General features: G+C 39.7%; 1 protein-coding gene across 1 annotated transcript; it reads left to right on the top strand.

Annotated features, from left to right (window-relative positions):
* Positions 1-1,147: 1,147 nt before the first annotated feature.
* On the top strand, positions 1,148-10,776 carry LOC117562531 (cyclin-dependent kinase 12-like). Its single transcript, XM_034240374.1, has 4 exons — positions 1,148-1,658; positions 2,385-3,017; positions 7,834-7,929; positions 9,040-10,776. The coding sequence occupies exons 2-4, from the start codon at positions 2,421-2,423 to the stop codon at positions 10,186-10,188; spliced, it is 1,842 nt and encodes a 613-aa protein (XP_034096265.1). The 5' UTR covers positions 1,148-1,658; positions 2,385-2,420; the 3' UTR covers positions 10,189-10,776.
* Positions 10,777-10,980: the final 204 nt, after the last annotated feature.

The raw sequence follows: 10,980 nt of genomic DNA, 5'->3' as shown, positions 1-10,980 counted from the left end.
AATGCAACAACTTTGTTTTTAAAGCGCTCTAGAAATAAATCTGACGTTGACCATGACCGTGTTAATATTTGCCATCACAGGAAAGTTTTATAAAAAAAGAATAACATCCTGAAAACATTTTCAGAATGTTTCTTGGAGAATATTCTTCATTTTTTATCATGTAACATTAAAGGAACATTTTATAAAACACTTTCTGTCATCTCAGGCCTCAATAACATGCTGAAAACATTTTCAGAATGTTGCTTTGAAAATGTTCTTCATTTGTTATCATGTAACATTGAGGGAACGTTTTATAAAGAACATCTTTAATGTGTTACCCAACAACGTCCAAAACACATCCTCTGAATGTTGCAGTTAAAACGTTATCTCTTAGTTAATCTTAAACCTTATAGGAACATTATTTGAAAAAATAAACATCCTAAAAAGGTTCTTTGAACATCAGATTAAAACGTTTCTTTAAAACCTTATTAGAACCTGCAGGTAACGTTAGCCAACGTTGTGAGAACGTTCCCCGCCAGCTGGGTTAGTGTTCTAATCTAATAGCTGTGATTATAACAGTTTATATTCTCCTTCTTCCCCTAAACCTGCCCAGATGATGTCCCACTGACACCAGGTCAGCACCTCCAGGTCCAGCACCACCGTGAACCCCCGCTCTGCTGAAATACACAATTAAACATTTTCTATGACCTATTTTTTGTATTAATACAATTAAACTGAACTTAAGACAGTTTAATGACCTAGAGATATCCTATTATTCCACTGCTTATGTACACATGTTGTAAATAATGATTAAAACCTCTGTAAATGAAATAAACAATGTGTTTAACAATGACTATTTTAATTTAATTTTGTATTTTCATCTAATCACAAAGTAGAGGTAAGAATATAATTATCCATCCTCTCTCTGCAGCTTCATGTCTTCTTTTATTATAACTTTCATCATTGAGACAGAGGAAATCATTCATGGTATTTAACATCACCAGCAGTAAAACTAATATCAGCATCCGTTCACTGTCATTGATCATTGTGGAGATCAGGCAGAAGTGTTGTTTTGTATTATAGCAGCTATCAGATGGAATCAATACATGGGCTGCACAGGTTGTGCTGTCGGACTATCACAAGTAGAATCAAATATAACAACATTTGAAAAAAAACTATATTTTAAAAAAAATGCTTTTTTTTTAATGTTTTCAAATATTATTTTTTAGAATATGTTAGGCCCTCAAAAGAGTGGGTGACAAATGTAATGCGTGAGTGACCATATCAATTTGCGTTGTTTTTTATAGCCTACCTTGCAGTTTAAATAATCTAGCTAAAAATGAATGGGAGATTTCCCCCTTTAGCTTTTGTTCATTTTCCAGTCTCCATGGTCCACATTCCTGTCCAATAGTTTCGCTAATGTACATTTAACCTCGTTTTTCGGAACCCAAAGAAGAAGAATACAGGTTGTTCACACTCCATCCAGGAGGGGCGGTATTTCAACTCCCTTGTTACTGACTGAAGCCAAACATCTCGGTGAAACACAGGGCCAGTGAAAACTTGGTTAATGTTAGCTAGTTGCTTGACAGTTTGTTGTTGTCAGCACTTTAACACATTTCCCAAATTATTTTCAAGGTTTTCCTACCCCCTTAAAAAAGTGGAGTCGTCCAACGGAAAAGGTAATGTAATCCTTCGTTACTGTTTACGCCAAGGCTACTGCTATGACTGCTAATAGATTAACCAAAACTGTCCCTTGCAAATTAGCTTCAGATAACGTTAGTTTATGTATCTTAGCCCTAGGCCCAACTGTGTCGCTTTACGATGTAAATAGTCAATAGACATTTTTTGGTGATAATAAATTGTGAGTTACGTATGTTTGCACTAGCTAAAGCTAACTAGCTGCTATTTCGCAGCCAACCCAACGTTACTAGCGAAAGGCTACCCAGGTAAGGTAATGCTAACAGCTAGATCAAAAGCTATTTAGGCTACTTCTAATGTGTCACTCAACGCATACTGCTAACTTAAACAACAGCAGGTTACCTTTAGAATTATGCTACTGTTGTTCTGTTTCTGTCACCTGGAATAAAGGTTTGCACACAATAGCTAGTCCCTGGTTTTACGTTAGGAACCCTTGATCCGTCCCCTTATTTCAAGCGATGATAATTAATATGTACTACTATATGTGATATGATTAAGCGGTGACGATTGCAAGTAAAGGTTTTCACAACTATGTGATCACTTACACTTACTTTTAGTATTGCAATAAATGGATCCTCTGTGATCTGTTAAAAAAGTTCTTGTTTAGGTAAATCTCAAATGCTCAAGTTTTGGTTTATCAAATCATCGAAAGTCTTTACCTCATCTTTTTAAAGTATATTTTCTTTTCTATCTATTATTTGTTGCAGGCTTTGCCATCCAGCTGCTGGTGTTACTGTGAGAATATGCAGTCCAACAGGTCTCAGTACAATAACAGTAGGCAGTACAGTGACAGAAGTTCCAGGAATTGGGACGACTATGAGGATAAATGGGAAGAGAGGGGTGAACCACAAAGAGATAAGCTCAAGGATTCTTATCAGAAATATGGTGGAAATGGACATGGTAGCAAAGAGAGGACAAGCAGAAGCACAGAGTTCAGTGATTCTCCTAAAATGATATACAGCAAAGACTGGAGCGGAAAGAGCTCAGCCAGGAGAGGGATGTCCTCACCTGAGCAGGGTGCTCCAAAGAAAAGGCGACAGTTTACAGAGGATGACAAAGATTACAGATACAGACGTGAGCCTGAAGACACAACACCCACCAGTTTTTCACGTGCACATGTAAACAAAGATTTTAAACGTACACCGTCACTGGAAGAGGATTTCAAATGCAGGAAAACACCTCAAGACTCCAAACAACGCTATCGGCACGAGGAATCCAGCTATAGGAAACAACTTGACGACTGCAGACAATCTTCTGGATATTACAAAGATAGAGATGATCGTGAAAGGAGCAGAGACGGTTCACAAGAGAGGACACGGTCACAAGATCCATCTACGAAGGTTTGTCACTAAATTACATGTCACTTGTTGGACGCTTTATCCAAAGCGACTTAAGGCCCTGACACACCAAACTGACACCAAAGAACACTTCCCGACGGACCCGACTGTTGTGTCGCCTCACGTCTCCTGCGTCTTGGCCAAAAAGTTGCACTGGAACATACCGCAAAGACTTCAGCCGGCGGCCAAGTAGCACGCGAGTGGCAATAACTCTCCTTACCAGCAGGCGGCGGTAGTCTTTATTCGTTATTCAAAAGAGGCAACCGGAAGACAGACTGCATGATATATATATATATATATAAATATATTAATGCTGTCAAAATTATCGCGTTAACGGCGGTAATTAATTTTTTGAATTAATTGCGTTAAAATATTTAACGCATGTGCAGAATGGCCCGCCCCATACATCCCACCAGTGGCAGCGCCAGGGTATGGCTGGGGTACACCCATACCAATAAATGGCTTAGCCCCACCATGAAAAATGATGTTAAAGTAAGCAAAATAAAGTCCGCCAACTCGCGCCGAGAATTGCACAGACAGCAGTTAGTAAGATTGATTTCAGTAGCCACTTGTCTGGAAATACCGAAGACTAGAAACGGTTTTGAAAACTTTTGTCACGTAGTGATCGTCTTCTCAATAGAACATCTTTGATAATGTCTTCTGGCCAATCAGAATCAAGATAACGGCGTGGTGTTGTTGCAGGAAGACCCGACGGAGAATACTTTTGCTGTAGTACAGGGGTGCACATAACTGGTACGCAGGTTATGTGCGTATTGCGTAATCTGATTCACAAAGTACTCCACTAGCCCCCCCCCTGTCGACTTTCCTGAAGTACTCCCCCGTTGATAGAAATCAACAGGTAATGAATTAAGACCCTACGGTTTGATGATTGATAGGTGTGTGGGCTGTCTTTCATTTTGACACGCAGAAAAATGTTATAATAAACGTATGTTAAATGGATATATCCGCCTTCTTTCATTTATCTTTCCATTCCCACAACAATATACATAAAGAAATGGTATATTTTGGACATAGTTCGAATGGTGATTAATCATGATTAATTCATTTTTAAGCTGTGATTAATCTGATTAAAAATGTTAATCGTTTGACAGCCCTAATATATATATATATATATATATATATATATATATATACAAACAACAAATAGCATGTGTGTTCCATTTTCACTCTCGTCCATCACAGACTGTTTCACATAGCAACTTATAATCGTTTAATTATTGCGTCCAGGTGAGATGAAAATGAAGAAGAATAGCCGTCTGTGTGTGCCTAATCGTTTGTTTGCGTACCTCACTTCCGTTTCGCTTCTCATGCACTGATTCGCTAAGTGATTTATTTTGCCGACAGCACCCTGAGGGTGTCGGCACGGCCGAAAAGACACAACGGTGCGGGACACGCCAATCTTAGTAGGGCGACAGGATACTCATCGACAGCCAGACATCTATCGACGGCCAAAATCGCCTTGGTGTGTCAGGGCCTTTACATACATTCAGTACTGTGGGCAATCCCCACAGGAGCAATTTTGGGTGAAATGTCTTGCCCAGAGACACAACCTCATGTTGACCGCAGTGGGACTCGAACTTGCTCTCCGATGATCCGAAGATCAGCACACTATCCCACTGAGCAAAAGCCTCCCTGCATACATTGTATATATTCAGTGTAAGGTTTTTTGTATTATTAAAGGGATAGTGGAAATGGAACCTCAAATAGTTTCGTTTTAACTTATATACAAGCATAATTACGTACCAAAACAATCACACCTGATTTAAAAAAATATAATAATTGCCTTACGCATGTTAGAAGCACTTTATTGCAGCTTCCCCGAAGTTTTTTAGAAACGAAATGTTCGACTCAGCCAAACCGGAAGTGACGAAAACTTAGGAAGACGATACGATAACAAACCATGGCGTCTATGCAGAATGAATGTGGAAGGGCAAATATACCAGACAAAGAAGAAGGATTGTACGAGGTATCCAGTGATGATAGCGAGTCAGAAACATCCTCTCGGCTTTCCTACGAAAATGTCGTTTTAGGAACTGAATCTGAATCCGGTTCAGTAAGCGACGATGGTGACAATATTGAGCCAGACGATGGACCATTACGTCCTTATTTGTTCGAGCCCGAGCCCGAGGTGATGGTTCACGGCATGGGCAATGGCGCGGATGACCAGGAGCCAGATGATGCACCCCTACGCACAAATAATCTTGACTGGTAGGTCCCTAAGCATAGCTCACACATCTTAAGATCACCTGTAGCCTTTACAAATATTAATGATTGTTAACCAGTTAAGGCGAGACACGGCAGGCAAAAACATCGTTTTTCAAGTACTGGTCAATTTTGAGATTTTGTGCTATTTTGATTCCATAACATGTTTTCTTTCAGGCTTTTGGAAGGAAAACGTACAAAATACACATTTAAGTGTTTATTTTACTATAGTTTGTCTATTTGCGTCTGTAGATTTCTCCTAAATTCACCAAAAGTTAGCATTCTAACGTAACATAAAGTACCGCGACCGCTGTGTGCACCATGTCAACAGAGGTATCGCTGGAAAGCTGTGTCTCTCCTGCACAATCTCATCGGATCCAAATATGGTCATTTCCTTTGTATCAGCAACCAATCGGGAAAGCACAAAGGGGTCTTAAACCAAGAAACGAAATCTCATTGGCTGGTGTCAATTTCTGACAACGTGATTCGTTCAGATGCGTCACGTGGTGTGCTAAAACACTTCCTGGTTAGCTTTCAGCTAGAAATTGAAATCTCAAAATGCCAAAAGAACGGCGAAAAAAACGTTCACAGAGAAGACGACAACAATTGTCACTTGCACGAAGTAAGGTTATACAAAAAAAAATGACCCTGAACATGAAATACCTTCACGGAGTGCGTCGATGCGCAAGCTGTCATCCAAAGAACAGAGGGTTTAGCTAGCGCCTCACTGCAATCTTTAAAGGTCGTTTTCTCAAAATGAGTTTTTTCTCCTACTCTGAGTTCGAAATGTCAACTTCAGTAGCACGTAGATACACCAAACCTTCCAGTTATATTCCTATCAATATTATGAAGGCTTTTACAGAAGGGTTTGTTCATATATAATTCATACCCTGAATTATACAATATTGTATACCTAAAAACATGGCGAAAATGGATATTTTAGGGCTGTTGACAGTATTTTCTGATTTATGGAGTGATAAAAAGAGATATCCAATATCCCTTCTGTAAAAGCCTTAGATACTAATATGACTACAAAATGAAACAATAATTTTTAATCTGGCTATATCCAAAATTCAGATTTCGATTCCTGAAATGTGTTAAAAAATGTGCATATTTAATGAGATAATGGGTAATTTGCATATTTAAACATGCTATTTCAGAAAACTTGTAATACAAAAGACAATTGCCTTATTGTAAGTAATTAACTGGAGACATTTCTAGCTGATACCTTTAAGTTAAAAAAATTACCCTATTCACCTGGGGTGTCTCGCCTTAAGCCCGAAGGTCCCCCCAGTGGACCCCTCCCACATTTTTTTTTTCTCTCACATGTCTCAGGGCTTCTTAACATTTATGAAACTATTAATGTTTCATACCCTTTTAAAGGTAAGAAACTCCGCTAACTGACGATAAGAACAATTGTTAGCTAGAAAAAACACGAGTAATACCAAGCCTTTGAATTAGCATTGAGCGAAACAATGCTAACTAATGCTAACGCTTTTTTACACACAACACACGGTAGAAATGCCCTTATTAATATCTTAACTGCACAAACAAGATATACGATTTAAAGCTGAGACTCCACAGATTCCACACATGTAATGTCATCACGGTAAGACCTCGAATTCCTGGAGCTATCAGCCAGAAAAGAGAAAGTAAACAACATCCGGTTCCAAAAATATTACAATAATTACGTCTTACCTTTTTTGATTTGTGATCAAAAGTTGTGTTCAACGGTGTTCAGTTGTGTTCAATTATCTTGTCACATTTATTATTGTATATGTAACAGCCTTATGGGCATTAATTACATGAATAAATTGAAATGAATTGTATACTAGCATGATATACAGCTAGAGCCAATCGGTCTTTTGACGTAGTAGGGTCCTAATCCTAGGCTAGCCAGGCTGCCTGTCAAGTGTAGGCTGTACTCACAGTACTGTTAGTCTATCATGTCTATATGATGACTGTAGTGTACACATTCGACACTGTACCGGATAAATGGCGTTGTACAAAATGGTACAGGCTAATGATGCATTAAATCAACAAGAAAACATAATAAAATACTCACTTCTTATGTATTCCACTTTCAATTTGAGCTAGAGACCGAGGAATCTCGAAAGAATCGTCAGTAAAATGACGGGAGCACACGACTGCCGAATTACTCGTCAGCTTCGGCTCCGTGAAGTTTGCCCGTGTTATCTGAACAAATTTCACCCACTGACGACGAATGGCTGGGTTTCTTGGAAACGCATGCGTCGATACGCCATTCTCTGCATTTGCTGTCGCACTACAGCCATACAAAACACATCTATTCACCATAATAAAGGTCGGCTATTCACATGCAAATGCTATTGAATGTCCGCCATTGTTTGTGCCCGTCTTCCTATGCTCTCGTCATCACCCGAAGATTCCCGACGATTCCCGAAGTATTTCGTTTCATTGAGAGGGCGCAGTAAAATTGAAAATAAAATGAAACTAGGCGCATGAAATTAAAAAAAATTGTTTATTATGCTTATTTTTAATAAAAATACATAAGTTAAACCCAAAATTCGCGGATTTCCACTATCCCTTTAATAGAACTTTTCTCCATATCCAACAGAGTTATGCCGCACCAGGAGAGCGCAATAACAGCCCTTCCACACACCATGAGGATTACCGTCAAACAAGGTTTCCAGTGAATGGGTCAAGTGGACAGGTTGGTACTTTTCACATGTGGCTACCTTTACCATCGGGAAGAGGTGTGATCAGATGTGCTAAGGTTGATATATAGTTTGTTCTAAATGATTTGCTAATGTTTTATTAGAAAGGAAGTGCATTCAACACAAACACACAATTCATTTTTTTGAGTAACACTGAATGTTCACCACTGAATGGCACCTTTTAGGTTGAATGCTTCTGTTTTTGTGTAATGCATCCGTTGTAGGATTAATATATGCATTATCAGGCCATGGCATGTGTTCATAATTTACCCCAAATAATCAAATAACATAGATTTTTTTCAGTTTGTAGTACAGAGTGTTATTAAGAAGATTTTCCCTGGAAGTGACTGCCCTAACTGGATCACTAAATACAAATATGTTCAGCTACTGAAGACTGGCCTGTCGAATCATGACATAGCCAAAGTGATTGTGTACATTCTTAGTTTCCTTAATCTCCAAAAACATATCTGCATATGAATGCAGAATTCAGAGGCAATTAAACAATATTCTTGTATAGGATGATTTCTTGGGTAGAATTGACCAACCACTTTTGAGCGGCCTTTGGTTGCATGCAGGTAAACATTCAGTGTGGAGAGCAAAAGAGGCAGAAGATAGCTTTCGTTAGCTTTTTTGTTTCATGTATTAGCATTCATATGCAGGTATCTTTGAGAAGCAACCTCATTTGTGTTTCAAGACTTTAAAGCACAGAAGACAAAATCCAATATCTGCTGGTTACACCAGAACCCCTTTTTCTCCCTTGCCCCCGACACCTTGACAGTGCTAACACAGACTTAAACAAATCCAGCTTTTGCATTACTCTTTTGATTTGGTCTAATTACTAAAAGTCCAGTAGCTCGTTTCCCATCGTCAGCTTGAAAGGGAACCAATCACCATGGCCAAGAACAACCCACAATATTCTTCTAAAATAAAAAAAATTGTAATCCAAAAAGGAAGTACTTAATTCACAGTGCTGTTTGAGTTTAAATAGTAACATTTAAACATTTGTAATGGCTCACAGGTTGTTCCATATACTACAAATGTGTTTTCCAAACAAAGAGTGCAGAGAGTTCCCTACACTGTGGTTGCTTCTGTGTTTTTCCTATCAGTTTTTTGAGAGTGACGTCACCACCCATAGCGCTGCTGTTCCTGAGAAGTCAACCATGGGCTTCCAGCGGTTCCTCGAAGTGCTCAACAAGGGTGTGAATGTGGACACGCTCACCCAGATAGTGACTCGGAGCTCCCCAGAAGAGGATGATCGACCACAGTCTCCAACTTCTTTCACAAAAACTGATAATCCCTGGTCTCCCGGTTATGCTGGGATGCAACAGGAAAGCCACTGGAGCAATGGACCTCAGAGACGGGCTTCTCCACTGCCTCCTCACCAGTCCTTCAGCCCAAAGAGGTGCCCTCTGTCTGATGAAGAGTCTCTGCAGAGGGGGGAATGCTCCAACAGTAGATCCAGGTCTCCCCCTGTGGTGGAAAAGATCACACTGACACCTGAAGAGGAGCACAAGCACAGGCAAATGCAGGATGTTTTGCTGGCCATCGGCATGGATTTAGGATCTGATGAACTGGGCCAGATGTCACATCGGATCCAGGAGCGCCTGTATGGAAAGAAGGACACTGACGGGAGACCCCTTCGCAGAGCAAGCAGGGAAAGGGAAACAAAGCGAGCGGTTTCACCAAGACAGCAAGGCAGATCCTCATCATCAAACAGGTCTAGTTTTAGCCCATCACTTAGGGAATATTACAACCAAAAAGACTTGTATAGTGCTCAGAGGGATAAAACGGAGGTAGACCAAGTACAGGTGCAAGAAGCTGTTGATTATGCACAAAATAGCAGCAGTAGCGCTTTACAGCAGAGTGAGAAATGTCAAACGTACTCTCAGGACAGCAACGCTGCATGTCAACCGATTCCTCAAAATCCTGCATACAATTATCCACCCCCAACGCCTGTTATGCCGATGTACCCCCCAGTTAACAGTTCCCCGCTGCCGTACCCGGCTCTTCCTCCCAACATGCCCCACTTCAGACCTGGACAATTCATGCATCGCCCGCCTCCCTTCTTCCCTTTCCCCAGTGTCCCACCTATGAACATCTTTCCAGGAGTACTCCCTCAAACGAGGCACCAACTCCCACAGAATATGGGTAATCCGTCCTATTTTAACACATTTCAGCCTCTGAACATAGCACAGAGAAAAACAATCACAAGGACCCGATGCCTGCAGGTCATTGATACCAAACAACCTGGATAAAGCAACTTGTGGAAATCCGACTGACTGATTATATATTCTAATATAAATCTTTTTGACTCTGGAGAACAGCAAAAGATCTTGATAAAATAAATCAGTTGGACTGTCATGGACTTCCGTTTTTGACCACAAAAGACATTTGAGAATAACCTCAGAGAAAATTAACATAAAAAAGCAACACAGTCAATGATATTAACACACCACAAGTTAACTGAAAATACTTGTTTGAACTTTGTCCATCTTTGTCTGTTCTTATACCCTTAGTACAATGTCATGCTAAAGAAAAACACTGTGTGAAATTGTTTATTGATTTTTGAAAATGCGGCATTCTTGATTTATGAATCCATTTTTGTTTTAATACCAAGATTTATTACATTGCAATTTTTGTTAATTCTTGTCCTATTGAAATGGCACCCTAAAACAGTGTTTAGTCTTCAGAGGGATTTGGCCGAGTCACGACTACATAATATGCTCTACTCTTAAGCTTCAATGTTGTTGAAGATGAGATGTTTCCTTTATGTGTTCATATGCAGAAAATGATCCTGTACATATTTGTATAGCAAAACATTAAACACAGTGATTATAAGTAAATGGCTACGAGATGTTTAATTGCACTATATTGTGAAGAAGAAGCAGGTTAATCACAAATCGCTTCCATTATCTGCGTATACAGTAGGGGTGTAACGGTACACGTACCCGTACCGAAATTATTCGGTATGGGCCCTTCGGTTCGGTACACGTGTGTACCGAACGAATATAACGTTAAACGTAAAAAATTGAGAACGTGAACAACTT

The sequence above is a fragment of the Gymnodraco acuticeps genome, unplaced genomic scaffold (genome assembly GCF_902827175.1).
Source record: "Gymnodraco acuticeps unplaced genomic scaffold, fGymAcu1.1, whole genome shotgun sequence".
NCBI lineage: Eukaryota > Metazoa > Chordata > Actinopteri > Perciformes > Bathydraconidae > Gymnodraco > Gymnodraco acuticeps.
The sequence above is the reverse complement of the archived record's forward strand: the minus strand, read 5'-3'. Positions and strand labels throughout refer to the sequence as shown.

Bases quoted from the DNA above. Each gene is read 5' to 3' on its own strand.
- LOC117562531 (XM_034240374.1), top strand. From the start codon at position 2,421: ATGCAGTCCAACAGGTCTCAGTACAATAACAGTAGGCAGTACAGTGAC. The intron at 3,018-7,833 runs GTTTGTCACTAA...CATATCCAACAG, and splicing joins CACAAGATCCATCTACGAAG to AGTTATGCCGCACCAGGAGA. The intron at 7,930-9,039 runs GTTGGTACTTTT...TTTTCCTATCAG, and splicing joins TGAATGGGTCAAGTGGACAG to TTTTTTGAGAGTGACGTCAC.